This window comes from Drosophila teissieri, chromosome X, assembly GCF_016746235.2.
Source record: "Drosophila teissieri strain GT53w chromosome X, Prin_Dtei_1.1, whole genome shotgun sequence".
Classification (NCBI taxonomy): domain Eukaryota; kingdom Metazoa; phylum Arthropoda; class Insecta; order Diptera; family Drosophilidae; genus Drosophila; species Drosophila teissieri.
This window is the reverse complement of record NC_053034.1, coordinates 10165816-10180777: the sequence shown is the minus strand read 5'-3', so window position 1 is coordinate 10180777 and position 14962 is coordinate 10165816. Positions and strand designations below refer to the sequence as shown.

Genomic DNA, 14962 nt, shown 5'->3' with positions numbered 1-14962 from the left:
CACCTGGCCACCTATAGGCACCTAAGCGAATGCAAAGGGACTGGAATCAAAAATTGGCAAGTTGTCAGACGCGAATTGATCCATTACCTAGCTGCTTACCACGCTATCTGCAGTGAGAAAAAGCGGCTGTTGGGATATGCGATTCAGAAATAATTGGATACTTAGATAAGGCCTCAAAGGTTTATCCGATTTACTATTTGGAAAATCATGATCGAAATGTCATCAAATAAACGTGGATGGGTCATCATCAGCTGAGTTGTTGTACTCATATTTTTCTCTCTTCCTGAAAGATTCCATCTGCTTACAATTTGATTTGTGGTTGAAGTCAAACCCTTTCTGCTTTTAAATGCGACTCCTAGACTAATTGGGTTTGTTATCTCCGCGTTTATTTGTGGCAAAGATACCATTTCAATTATTCAGGCCGGGGCTCTTGTTTATTTGTTTGTAACCCATTTTTTTCGCGCAGTGTAGCCCGCCCGCGGCCCGAACCTTTTGGGCCGCCTTTATCCATATGCAAACAGCAGCGACAACACAGCATGCACAAAGAATAAAGTGGCAACAACGACAAGTTTCGAGTGTTGGCCTCGTGTTGACTTTTGTGAAAGGTGTGACAATATTTACAATGTCTTGTTAATTGAATTTAATGCGTCCCCCCTGAGTGTGTGTATCAAGTGTGGTAGCTTTTTGCACCTTAATACATCAACAATTGGGTATCGGGTGCCACTCACGCCGGTCACGGCGGGGACTTGCAAACACCCGCTCAAAATATTCGGGTGTCTGCAGGCACCCTGGTGTGCGCGCACCCGAATCAATGCGGCACTCTAGGTAGCGGGTACCGATCACACTCGCCACTCATAACGAAGGGTAGAGAAGGCAAACATGCAGAAAAAGGCAAGTGCCCAAAAAGGGATGAGTGGCAAAAACACTCATTTTTGTCTCGGAAACACCCGGGTGTCTCGCCAAACACCCGGGTGTCTACTAGACACTCGAATGACTGTGGTAGCATAATTCCTGAAAAACTAAATATATTATGCCCAAAATCTGAAGATAGCCTCTTTTTACAGAAATTTAAACAACGCAAAATATACTTTTCTTTTTATACCCGTTACTCGTAGAGTAAAAGGGTATACTAGATTCGTTGAAAAGTATGTAACAGGCAGAAGGAAGCGTTTCCGACCATATAAAGTATATATATTCTTGATCAGGATCAGTAGCCGAGTCGATCTGGCCATGTCCGTCTGTCCGTCCGTCTGTCTGTCCGTCTGTCCGTCTGTCCGTCTGTCCGTCTGTCCGTCTGTCCGTATGAACGTCGAGATCTCAGGAACTACAAAAGGTAGAAAGTTGAGATTAAGAATACAGACTCCAGGGACATAGACGCAGCGCAAGTTTGTCGATTCATGTTGCCACGCCCACTCTAACGCCCACAAACCGCCAAAAACTGCCACGCCCACACTTTTGAAAAAGGTTTTGATATTTTTTAATTTTTGTATTAGTCTTGTAAATTTCTATCGATTTGTCAAAAAACTTTTTGCCACGCCCACTCTAACGCCCACAGACCGCCAAAAACTGCCACGCCCACACTTTTGAAAAAGGTTCTAATATTTTTTCATTTTTGTATTAGTCTTGTACATTTCTATCGATTTGCCAAACAACTTTTTGCCACGCCCACTCTAACGCCCACAAACCGCCCAAAACTGCCACGCCCACACTTTTGAAAAATGTTTCGATATTTTTTAATTTTTGTATTAGTCTTGTAAATTTCTAACGATTTTCCAAAAAAATTTTTGCCACGCCCACTCTTGCGCCCACAAACCGCCAAAAACTGTCAGTGCTGAAGACTCTCCTTCGCACTTCCACTAGCTGAGTAACGGGTATCAGATAGTCGGGGAACTCGACTATAGCATTCTCTCTTGTTTATATATTATATTATATGTTTTGTTAAAATTTTTAATATCGGCTTCCCATATTTAACTTTATAAATGTATAATTTTAAAATAATAATAAAAAAATTTTATAATAAATAAAATTTTATAATAAGAAAACAAGCGAAAAAACAATAGAAATAGAATAGTGTTAATAATGTATAAATATTATTTAATAATATATAAGATTGTTTTTTCTTAAGATATTAGAGACATCAAAACGCAAAAACATGTGCTCGACCTTTTTCTTGGGTGTTCCCTTTCACCCTTCATTTCTGAGACCGTCTCGCTTCCCCATACAATTTATGCATACAGAAAGTACCTGCGGCCGATCGTTGCTTGCGCGTCACTCACCCTAAACTTTGTTGCACAGCACCCGGTGTTTTTGTGCAAGTAGCAAAGACACCGGGTGGCAAACACCGGGTGTTGTCATTGCTGAAAATAGAGTGTCTACAAACACCCGGTGCTGAAATACCGGTGTTACCGGGTGCACTTAGGGTGCCGGTGGCTTGCTGCAGTTCTCTGGTGTGTATGGGTGTCTAAGTGTGTGTGTAAGTGTGTGTGGGTGGGTTTCCTCTTATATATATATATATATAGCCGTCTGATTCGATATGTCGAGTGTTTGGGTAGGCAACAAAAGTTAATTCAAATTATTAATGGACGATTTGCGAACACTTTGCGCTCGAATGCGGGCAATGAAGATTCGTTGTCATCGCATCATGCGGTTGATTTGGCTGCCACCTCCCCTCCCCCCCCCAACCCCCTTCCCACAATCCACCATCCCCAAGAGGTTCCTAAGCCGGGCTTAAACGCCAAAAACCAAAGGGAATGGTGCCCTCACTCCTGCGGCGCCGAAATAACACGTTCCTCGCACACAAAACGCTTCAATTCGGTCAATCAGAACTTGGGGAATTCCGTTCAATCGCGTTCAACGCACGGCAGTTGAAGCTGATTGAACGCAGGTTGAAGGGCAGCTGCTATAAAGAGCCTGTATTTGCAGTAATAGTGGGAAATGGCATATAGGTGGCGCCAGCAAGGAGTATGTAGAAATTACTAGTAAAATGTTTACATGTCCTTTGCAGTTTGAATACACAAATATAACTATTTCGCTTTCGCCTGAAAGCTTTAGAAAGAACTTGGGTGTAAACTTATGAATATTACTCAATTATTTCATATTCTTTTATAAGAATTTTACATTTTATGCTGTTAGACTTTAACAGATTTTAGTCGGTCATGCTGCGTATTTCTATATATAGTGCATTATTTAATTTTATATTTTGATTTGGAATTGATTTGAAATGGAATGGTAACCTAATTATTAAGAACTGCATTTCATTTTTAAGCTCTTCTGTTTTCCGCTGCTACCAATAAGCAACAAACAATACACATTTTAACGAGCTAAAATATTCTGATAATTAAGGAAGGAAAATTAATTTTACAGTCCACCAAATAATTTAATTTAATCAACCTTATGCACTCCACTTCATTGTCCATGTCACGTAACTTCACCCATGGCAATGTGTTCATCATTTATTGTTAAAAAACCTGAACAATATGGGATTATTGTCCTTCTATCTGTTGAAATGCAACGGAAAAGTTTTAATTAACCTATTGAGTGCATGTAAATTCACTTAGGTAGCTGCCGCATTTAAGCCGCAATGAATGCAATTGAATTAAAGTGAATTTGGCTGCCGAATGGTGTTAACATTGCGAATCAGATTTTTGACCTACTTTTAGAAGCTAATTAAATGGATAATTGGATTTCCATTTCACGCAGGACATTATGTGGGCAAACATTTTTTATAGCATCCTTCTGCAGATGCCTCAAATGGCTATTGCATACTTTTGTGCGCCAAGTGCTGACTGACAAAAGCTCACTAGCGCCGCTAGGTGGCGCTATCGTGCGCCAGTGGCCACGGGTCGTATGAGTAATGCGTTGCATGAGATAGCGATTGTGAGCCATTGAGACGGTGAAAATCCCCCGGAATGCAACTGCAGCCTGCCAGCCAGACAGTGCGACTATGACTAGCCAATGGCCGATTGTCAGATTATCGTTAATTAAAAGATCTCGGACTGCATTGAACGTAGCCCGTAGCCCGATAAGATGAGCGTCCTCGATAAGGAATGCGGGCAGCGGACGTGCTGATTCCTCCATGGAGTGCAAACGGAAACCATAACGCCTCCACTCATGGCCACTTCGAGGGGCAGCACTCGAAAAGCGTTTATCTGGGTTAGCAGCCGATGGGTGGCCCAAGTGGCGGGCTTATGGGGCCATAAGGCGCAGATAGGCTCAATAATTGGCCGATAAGCAGCTTCCGATCGGAAGTGTGAAGAGCTCTCATCGAACCGATCGGCTGGGCTATCAGCTCGCTATCGTCGATGGTGGAAACAAGCTGACTGATTATTTTATGACCTTTTAGTTACCTGGTCTAAAGGTATATTTGCAAGTTGGTACATAGCATGCTACACTTGAATTTGTACTATACTGAACTTAGTCATATACTTATAACTCCAGTTATCAATAAACCCAGAATATAGTTCTTTACACAACTACAATGACAACTTGCAGAGTGGTAGAAATTTCAGCAATGGCATAAGGTATCAACTAAGTTTACTTTGCCAATATACATACATATGTACATATATACAAACATTTCTTTAAGCTATCTGAATAACAGAAGCTCACAAAGAACACACTCTAAATATGTTTCAATTACGTAAAGATTGTATTAAACTGATTGATTTTATAGCGAAGAATATACATGAATTTCGTCATGTTGCAGGTAAACCTCTTTGCTGGTGAGTAATCGAAAGCTATTTATTGGTGGGCTTATAAACTCATAACTTTGTAGATAAATGCCTCGGCAAAACGAACAGGAATACTCTTGTTCCGTTTGTATTCCAAAAATCATTATATTTTTTCAAGGAAGTAATAAAATACTTTAACAGACCCCCAGAAGAATTTGTAGCATTTTTTTTTTTTGTCTTTTCTAAGTTTATTTTGCACAAACTTACAACTAAGCACAAGAATGTCTGTACAATACTTCGCTTCGTTTTCATTCACAATCGTTTCGTGTTCTTTTTCACAATCACTAAGAACTATTCAAAAAAAGTACTTAAAATAAATCACAGTAGATTTAAGCATTTTTTTTGTTTGTGGCTGGTTTTTTGTTGGGCTTTTGCTGGCTAGTTTATCTCGCCGTTGCACAAATAAATAGGTATAAATACAATATTGATATACATAAATAAATAAATAAGTTACTATACATAGAGAAAAAAAAGGGTCCATATCCTAAATGGTAAATAAATAGTCGCGTTGAATGGAAGTGTAAATGGAATTGGAAGTGGAAATGGAAAGTGGAAAATGGGGTTAAATGGAGTGGATTAGATTGGTTTGGTTTGGCAACTGGAATGGAAGGCGCTCTAATACTCAATACTCAATACTCAATACTCAATATTCAATACTCAATATTCAATACTCAATGTCTCAATAAATAAATAAATACTAAAAGTACGTGTCTAAATGGCATTCGACAAAAATTCTTCGTTCTCGCCCGCTCGATTGGTCGGTTGGGTGGTCCTCTATTTGGCTTGGAAGCTGCAGAGCTGGGAAGCTGCTAAGCTTGGGAATGTGCAGCTGTAAGTACTCGCTGTAATACTGCAAGGGCGTGATGTCCTCACTCATCCTCAGGGGCTGGGGACTCATTACTCAGGACTCATTGGAGCCGCCGTCGGAGGAGGAGGCGGAACTGCCACCGGAGGAGCCGTTCGAGGAGCCCACGTCGAGCATTTCCGAGCTGCCCGCCCGCAGGCCACTCGCCGCAGTTCCGTGTAGCGCCGCCAGGTGGCGCCGCTCGCCACTGTTGCGTCGTGGCCGTCGCAGGACGCGATGCAGTGTCTTCCACACATTGTCCAGATACTGGAAGTACAGCTCCTTACTGACCTTCAGGTCGCGCTGGTCCGCCTCCATGGAGCCGTTGGCGGGCGTGTGAAAGTCCAGGCGCTCCTCCATCGCCTGCCGGCTGACGCGACTCAGCTTCGCCCCATTGCTGTTGGGGAAGGAGGCGTTGATGGTCGTCTCGATCTCGCAGAGCATGTAGCGCGCGCTGACCAGCAGGTCGTGCAGCTCCTTGGTGACCGCCTCGTTGAGGCTCTTCTGCTGATCCTTGCGGAACTTGTACTGCGCCCGCCCCAGATACGAGAAGCTGCCCACGAAGGTCTGCATGTGGCGGTACCAGGTCTTCAGCTTCACCTGCAAATTGAAGAGGAGAAGAGTGCTCGTCAGTTACTGCTGCTGACTGCTGCTGACTGCTGGTCACTGCTGGGAAGGGCATGCAAATGAGGCGGGCCGAGACTGAGCAACTGGGAAACTGGTCTGCGCCGCCCAGGGCGGAGCAGGTCCGCTCCACTCGGTCGCTGCCGCCTCCGTTTGGATCTCTGCAACTTACCGCTTTTGTGGGCTTCGTCATGTTCGGCAGGAACTTGTACTCGCGCTGCCAGTGCTGCAGATTGCCGTACTCCAGGGTGGCGCGGTGGGTTATGTCTTGGTACTCGCTCATCGTGATGTTCCGCAAGTTTTCGAGGTGCTGCAAGTGGAGGAGGAAGGAGGGGGGAATCGATGAGTAATGCATACAAAATACAGAATACGCGGTTTCTCGAATGTTTCTTGCTCAATTAACTGCCTAAAAAGCTGTGCTGCTAAACATATTAACAGGACCCACCCAACTAAGTATCTCAGTATCTTTGAAGTTGCCTTGCAACTATCTAGATATAGATAAGTTGGATAAGTTTGGGGTAGGTTGCCTCCTTCCCTTGCTCTCAAGTTAGCTTAAGATAGCTAGCTTTGAGGTAGGTCATCCATCTTCCATCCACCATCTATATCAGATCCCCTGCTCACCTTGCGCTTGATCACACGTCCTTGGCCGGCGCTGCTGTCGCTGAGACTCTCGTCGGCGGTGTAGGTGCCTCCGCAGGGGTTCTCCCACTCCGGGATCTCTGACTTGCCGGAGAAGAGCCGCAGGTTGTGGCTGCGGGCGTGCCGCGTCCTCTGGCGGCGCATCTCCCGCCTGGCAGCCCGGATGGCCGCCTGGGCGATCTCCTCGTAGCTGCTCTCGCTGAGACTCATATCGCTGTCGTAGCTGCCCTCGCCGAAGCTCTCGGCCAGTCCGCGATACGGATTCACATCGAAGGCGGGCAGAATGTCGCCACCCGACGATGAGGATGATGATGAGGATGATGATGCCTCGTCGTAGGCGTAGTCCAGTGCCACCTGGTCGCGCAAGTGACGCGCCTGGGTAAGTGGCATCAGCATCTTGATCGTGAGGATCATGATCACCACCGTCACCTGCCGGCTGTGGCAGCTCCAGCTGCTGTGTGTGCTCCTGCTGTTCCCGCTGTTCCGGCTGTTCCGGCTGCTTTGGCTCTGTTGGCTAACTGCAAGTGGCAGAGAGATGCGTTAGTTGGTTGCTCATCATTTCTGTGGCAAGTGGGTGGTGGCAAGTGGGTGTTGGGTGTTGGGTGGTGGTAAAGCGGGCGTACCGTTTATGGTAAAGGCTGGCATTGCGCCTAACACTAACACTACACTAACTGGGCTAACTTGGCTAACTTGGCTAACTGGCTGGCTGGCTAGCTCGCTGGCCAACTATCACAATCGCTTGCTGCTGCTGCTGCTGGTCGCTCCACGGTCTCTCCCGCTCGACGGCTGATGGCTAAGTGACTGCCGCTGCAACGGCGCTCGAAGATTTGTAAGCCGCCAGCCGCCAGCCGCCTGGCGTCGCTCACGCATTCCACTTCCACTCGACAACTCGACAACTCGACGACTCGACTCATTCTCCATGCCGATCTCCCAATCCCAATCGATCGAGAGTGCTGCTGTGCGAGTGTGTGCGAGTGTGTGCCAGTGTGTGCGAGTGTGTGCGCGTGCGAGCGAGAGCGTGGCAAGTGAGTGAGCGAGTGAGTGCAATTACAGCAGCCCAACGTTCGAGGCCTTGAGCAATTTTCTGATATGGTTGTTTTTTTTTCGAGCATTTCGAGCATTTGTCATGCTCTCAAAGTCGCACACTGGCCCACGTCGCTCGCTCTCTCGGCCGCCTTTTGGCTGAATTTCACCAGAAAGATTACTCATAGGTATTTGGGTTTTTTTCGGATTTCGGATTTCGATTCACGATTTCCGACCTCACCAACAACAGCAACAGCAACAGCACCAGCACCAGCACCAAAACCCGACCGACCAGACGCGCCCCAGACGTTGCGCGCCGGCGGCGGCGGCGGCGGCAAACGGTGACGTAGCACCACACACACACACCAACCGCCCACCGCCCACAGCAAGCAGCACTTTAGCAGCGCGCTCGACCTTTGAATAATTGGAAGTGCCGCCGAGCGGACCGCTCGCTCACTCGCTCGCTCGCGACCAATAACAATCGCCAGCCAGCCGCTCGACGGCGCTGTTGTCGTAGGTCAGCGACTTGATAACGACGTCGACTGCGCTGCCGACCGAGCTGCCGACTGCGCTGCCGGCGGTTCTGCGACTGCGATAAGGCACGTGCTGCCTGCAGTACTAGCTGTTGTTGTTGCTGTCGTCGCCGTTTGGCCAAGTCGATCAGCTGGCCAAGGCCGTAAACACTAATTGGGCGGTAATCGAGATATTGAAAAGAGTTCTGATTGAACGCGACGCGATGTATTAATCATCGCTACTTTACGACGATCTCAACCAGTGAATGTCCTTATCTGTTATCACTGCCATAGTTTCGAGGATGGCGCTTGCTCATGTGAGGCATCTACAAAGTCATATTTGCAATAGAAATATTGCAATTGTTTTACAAGGGGGAAAACGGCATTCAAGTGGCGAGTGCCAATTGATTGAGGGGATTTCACTGCTACTATTTGCAACTATCTATCTATACGTGATAATGGTATTGGTAATGGTAGTCTATATGGCTGGAACATGAGCACTTTTTTTATCGAATTTAAGCAGCTATTTTTACACACTTTGTTTATAATTAACTTGTCTCTAATTGAGCCCCTTTTGGAGGTAACAACACATTCCACCTTGCCATTCACGAGCATTGGCATTAGCGTCGAAGCCGATTATTAACAGTTCGATCACTCGCCGTCCGGAAAGGGGGATTCACCCCAGAAAGCCCAGAAAGCAACAGGCACTAGTACACTAGCACATTGCCAAACTGGCAAACAGGCCAACTGGCAAACTGGCCAACTGGCAAACTGGCCAACTGGCAAACTGGCCAACTTGAATACACAGCATTAATCATGGGAACCGATCGAAAGGTATTCCGTAATTCCGGCTAGCAAATCATCTTTTTATAAACAATTGCCAAGCGGTCGGGGAAAGTTATCTTCCAACTGGGAGAGCGGTGATCTAATTTCGCAGGGACTTTGCCACCAGCCCAAAAAACCAAGTAATACTCACTGTGAAGTCGCATTTTCGGGGCCGAATCACGTTCTATTTTGGCACCATCCATAATACTGCGTGCGGTGGTAATACCAGTGGTGATACCAGTGATACCAATGATACCAGTGATACCAGTGATAGCTGGGAGATCGGAGATCAGATCAGTAGTCAGTGGAGTTGAATCCGCGCTGATATTATGCTACTATTCAATTCAATTCAAATCAATTGGTGTGTTCTAGTGACGATTTGGTGTTTTGGTGATTGTGTGTCGCGGTATCTTTGCGCCTTTCGCCGATTGTTGGGGCTCAGAAGCCGGGACAATTAGCATTGGTGTGTGTCTAAGCGAAACTGATTCATGGTCTCCGGCCGTCGCATAATTTTATATTTATACGAAAATCGCCGCCGCCGCTCGCTTGCCTGTGAGGCAGTCCCAGCAGCAGCAGCAGCAGAAGTCGCTGCCTCTGCCTCAGTCGGCGTCGCAGTCGCAGTTACCGCTTTACTGGGCGCTACTCCTGCTATCTGCCCGACTATCTTGCTATCTCCCCGGCAAAGCGGCGCAGTCAACGCCGCCGTTTTCAGCGGAACGTGGACGTCAATGAAGTGAATGAAGTCAACGAAGTGCCGTCGTGCGAAAGAATCGCCATCGGAACGTGGGGAATCGAAATCGGAGTTAGCAGAAGTGCGCGCCACGCTTATAATTATTATTGGATTATTTGATTTGATGATTGCCGTTTGCCGTTGGCCGATTGCCCCAACCCCGCCATGCCACACCATCATATTTATATTTCATCAATTACGTATGTAGTTGGGCGTCAGCCACCCCACCTGAACTCCACCACCTCCACCTCCACCTTCACCACCTCCATCGCCAGTGGCTCCCACACACAACTCTTCTCCAGGGGGATTTTTCTTTCGGCCTTCGCTGGTGTGCGTAAGTGTGCCGCGCTCATGTGTCTCATTATAGACACCATCAGTTTGCTTGTTGGCCATTGAGGTTTTTGTTTGCGTCACAATGCCGCACAACTCCCTCCACCTCCCTCTACCTCCCCCTATCGGGTTGGGGGAGGGGGCGTGGCACAGCTAGTTTTTTTCATTTGGAGTGGGGGTGGCCCTCAATGCGAAATTAATTGCATTGATTGCGGACCGGGTTCAAAAAGCATGTTTCTCAACGGCGGGGGATTTTTTCGCCAGCGACCGAGAGGCCATGGGAAATTTTGGGGCACGTCAATGGAGAGAGATCTCTGCCTCTGTGTGTGTGTGTGTGTGTGCCCCCTTCCCATTGACGTCACTCCCTGGCGAGCTCTTTGCCTCTGGAGATGGAAGCCTTATTTGAACACCATGAAGTTCTCAATGAATCTTTGGGCCATTATATCCAGTTATCAACAGTTAAAGTATCTCACGAATGCATATAAGCTATTTCTGCAATTAAAGTTTGAATTCTTTTCAAAGCCTAATTTTTACCGCCTTTTTTCGATTTTGTGTCTTGTCTAGTAGCCATTAGTTGTTACGCTAAATAAAGATTAGTGCACCATCTATTACGTTTGCCAGGAATTCCACCACTCAGAAGTAAACAAACTGCGATTCCAATCTCACAGATGGCCATTGCGATCCCGTTTTGTGTCACGTATTTTCACTGCGGCAAAACTTTCCATTGTCCAACAAATCTGACCGGTAATTAGATCATTTGCCCAAAGCAATGGCCACTGACGCACATTACTGTTAGCTGGCCATCGAATTGGGGAATGGATTCTCCCACAGCGCGGCGATAGCTTTATAGTCCAGTCTTTTGTATTTCTTGGCCAGTGCCAATATCTCGACAAGATCACACTGATTTACGATCGCAGGCGGTATCAAGGGTATCACAGATAGACAGAGCTACCCCCAAATACCCACCAGATACTCTGATACACAGATACTCTGATACACAGATACCCTGTTACACAGATACCCTGCTACTCAAATACCCTGATACACAGATACCCTGTTACACAGATACCCTGATACACAGATACCCTGCTGCTCAGATACCCTGTTACACAGATACCCTGTTACACAGATACCCTGATACACAGATACCCTGCTACTCAGATACCCATTAACCTTGTACATACATATGTGTGATATCACGATCCCCAAAAAGTTGATCTTTGCACCCTCACTCATCGACGAGCACCTCGAGCTAAATCGGTGGCACGCTTGTAAAAAAGGGGAAAAAAGAAACGTTCTGGGGGTCTTGATTTTGTGTGAATATCGCTAACGAGAGCGATAAGGAAAAGCGTGGAAAAGTTTACAGTGGGCAAGTATCGTGGTGAATGAATAGAAAGCCATGCCAGCCCATAGGCCATCGGATGTGGCCCACTGTGGTCCCATTGCCAGACATGCGACGGATGACACTAAAAGTTTTGATTCAACGCCGCCGGTTAACAGTAATTGAGCCAACTTTTCCACTGAACTCTTATCGCTCCAATTGCCTCGCGTCGTCAGAGGCTGAACTTTGAGGCGTCGCTGGCCAGGCAGGGAATTCACCTCGCAGCCAATTGTCTTGCGCGGTGGGTGTTGACTAATGCCGTTCTATGAATGAATAATCGCCCCCATATCCATGGATATGGAGTGCCACTCACATGGGGCGGCCACTCACATCAACTGGCCCACTTGGCACTCGCCGGACACATGAATGGGGCTGGTGACTCAGCCGCAGTTCTTCACGGAGCAATTGCCAGACTTGCTGTGTGCTGTGTGTCTTGTGCTTACTACCATGCAGCATACTATATCATGAGATATCATGACCATACAGCATACTATATCATGAGATATCATGGCAATGGCTGGCAGCTCAAGAATCGCATCAGTCAACAGGATCTGGGGTGATCTATGTAATAGCATAGCTAAGCATTCGAAGGATACAAAAAAAGAACTCCAATGCGTGCATATAAATAAACCTCTTAAATGCCACATAAAAGTTAAGAGCTCATTAGCAGCTTGTTATCCGACAAACGACTGACTGCCTGACCTATCAATTAATCCACTCAGGCACTTGTTGCACTAGTCTCAGCCGTAATTAGGATATCTTAACTGGGCCAACACGCCCGCCATGTGGCACCATGTAGCGAGGGATACCTGGCACATCCAATTAAACCAATCGGCTCAGTTCAGCTTGGCAGCTGGCGCTAAATTTAGCCACTGCCACCACGTCCACTGACGTAGGTGTCGTGTGCTGTGACGTTGGCGACCTACAACCTCCCAAATCGTCGCGATTATCCACCCCACCCCATTGTCCCCATCACCCCCATTATCACCTTTACCAACCCCATGAAAGACCCTCGGCCAATCGCGAATTTCGCTGTAATTGCCGTTGATTATCAGCACGAAGCGAGGGCGAACAATCGACGCATCCTGATACACCGACACCCTAATGCCTCCTTGCCTCGATGTTGCCTACAAATCGCGGGGCGATTATGACCGAGTGTTATTAATATGGCAACATAATTGAAATCGCCTCCTTATCACTCGGTTTCGGCCTGCCGATCAGTAATTAGCATAGAGACGCAGCCAAAGTCACAGTCACAGCTCCATGCCCATCCATGTGACCCATTCCCAGACCCATTCCCATTCCCATACCCAGACCCGTTCTATGACTAATTGACCCGTTCCATTCCGTTCCAATCCGATCCGATCCAATCCGATTGAGATCCGATTGGGATCCAAAAGCGAGCCGAGCCGCGAACTTTATCGCGTGCCAGCACAACGCCAACGCGTTCCAGTTCCAATGTGTCAACAAGTGTCGCGTGCGCCGCTGGGAACGTTGCCTCCAGCGCAGCGGCAGCAGCATTTCGCTCAGCGGACTATTGACACAGACCGCCGACGTCGCAGTCGCAGTCGCCGCCGCAGTTGCCGCCGCTGCCGCTGCTACCGCCGCTGTCGCTGCCGCAGATGGGTATAGGGTATGTGAATCGGAATTGGAACTGGAACTGAAACTGGAGTGGGTTGTTGTGGGGTGGGGTGTGTGTTGTGTGGTGATTGAGCGTCCAATTGGCAACTTTGTCTGGGGGTGAGGATGTATGTGTGTGGGGATGTGGGTGGGCGGCACAACCACGGGTGGTTAGTCACTGGGGCTTGGGGTTTGGGGCAGCCAGACATTAATCTCAGATGCAAGACACGATGATTCAACGGGCAGTGCCAGCCAAATGGCGATATATGGATGGATATGGATAGCCAAGGATGGGCCACCATTAGCCATTAGCATACAATTGGCCAAATAGCAAAGGACTGACAGACAATGAAAGTATTATAGTATTTGGTATTTATTTACTTATTACTTTACTTCTAAGACACAAACTAAGATCCTCGAGCTCAGCACTTGAGCTCACTGAAGACAATAAAGCATTTCAGTGCATAATTGGCTTTAAAGCAGACTTTGTTGGCTTTAAATGTTAAGTGTTTAAGTGTTACACATTATATGTTCACTGCTAAGTGACTTGTCAAGATATTCCACAGGTCGTCCATCACTTTTAATGCCCCAAAGCCCACAAAAGCAGTGGCTTAAAATAAATGAATAGAATTCGAAGTTCTTATGTTGCATTAGTTAGCCAGCAAACAGTTTCATTCATCATTTAAATATTTATATGAATTAAGTGATACTGAAATAGTGCACTATTACATCATTTAACAATAATTATGAATTATATGACTAGTTTTTACTTTTAATGTATGACTAATGGATGGTATTTCGAGCAATGTAGATAATGTAGAACCTATAAATACATTTGCAACATGTTCATGACACGTTCTACTGTTTTCTTGCTCTGCCAATAATAAAATCAATAAAAATGTATTACTTGATATTATTATTAAACAATCCTTGGGCAAAGCTACTTTTTCCCACAGCTTCAGATGGCATCCGCATATTGGAGCCAACTCATCGCGTGTGAATTTAGGCACTCCACTCACTTTAGGAGTATGAGTGGCAAACTTCACTCGAGCTGCGATGTTGGAGCTCCAAGTGCCCCAACTTCGAGTTTGGCGCTCTTACACATCGCGAAAACACTTCCGTTTCGGCTTTGGGTCGTCAAACAAATAAGAGTGCGACAGAAAGGGATGCAAACCAAGGAGGCAGCTCTGTGGTGATGCGGTTGCCAAAAATAAATTCGCAGTTCGCAATTTGCATAGGCGCAATGGCCTTGCCACACTCGCCCCCCCCCCCTTTGGCCCCCAAAGTGGCCAGCTCATTTCCATTGAAGAGCAAAAAATATCCAACGAACTTGGACTCAGAATCGCCGGCCAGCAGAGCAAACAACAAGTGTTTGTGTGGGTCAGTGTTTTCGCTCTGCTTTTGGCTGGACTCGTTTCGATTGCCTTTCCCAGCAATTGATGAGCAATTAATGTTTTTGTTTTCGCCTGCTTTGCTTGCCTTCTTTTCTTTTTATATATTTTTTTAATTTTTTTGTTTGGTTTTTTGGGCTAACCGGAACGGCATTCCGAAGATCTGTCTCAGCCGCTCGGCTTCTGTGCCGGCTACCATTTGCAGTGCGATTTCCTTTTCTGAATTCTTCAGCTCGCATTTGATGGCTCATTTCGGGTGTATCAGGACTTGAGCCTATTCAACGACGACTAGGGATACTCTAAGATGGATAGA

At 46.6% G+C, this 14962-nt stretch overlaps 1 protein-coding gene across 1 annotated transcript; it reads right to left on the bottom strand.

The window, feature by feature from the left end:
- Positions 1-5631: 5631 nt before the first annotated feature.
- LOC122624849 lies at positions 5632-7482 on the bottom strand. The gene is made up of 4 exons (XM_043804581.1): positions 7461-7482; positions 6820-7355; positions 6371-6508; positions 5632-6174 (listed from the first exon to the last, which is right to left on the bottom strand). The coding sequence occupies exons 1-4, from the start codon at positions 7480-7482 to the stop codon at positions 5632-5634; spliced, it is 1239 nt and encodes a 412-aa protein (XP_043660516.1).
- Positions 7483-14962: the final 7480 nt, after the last annotated feature.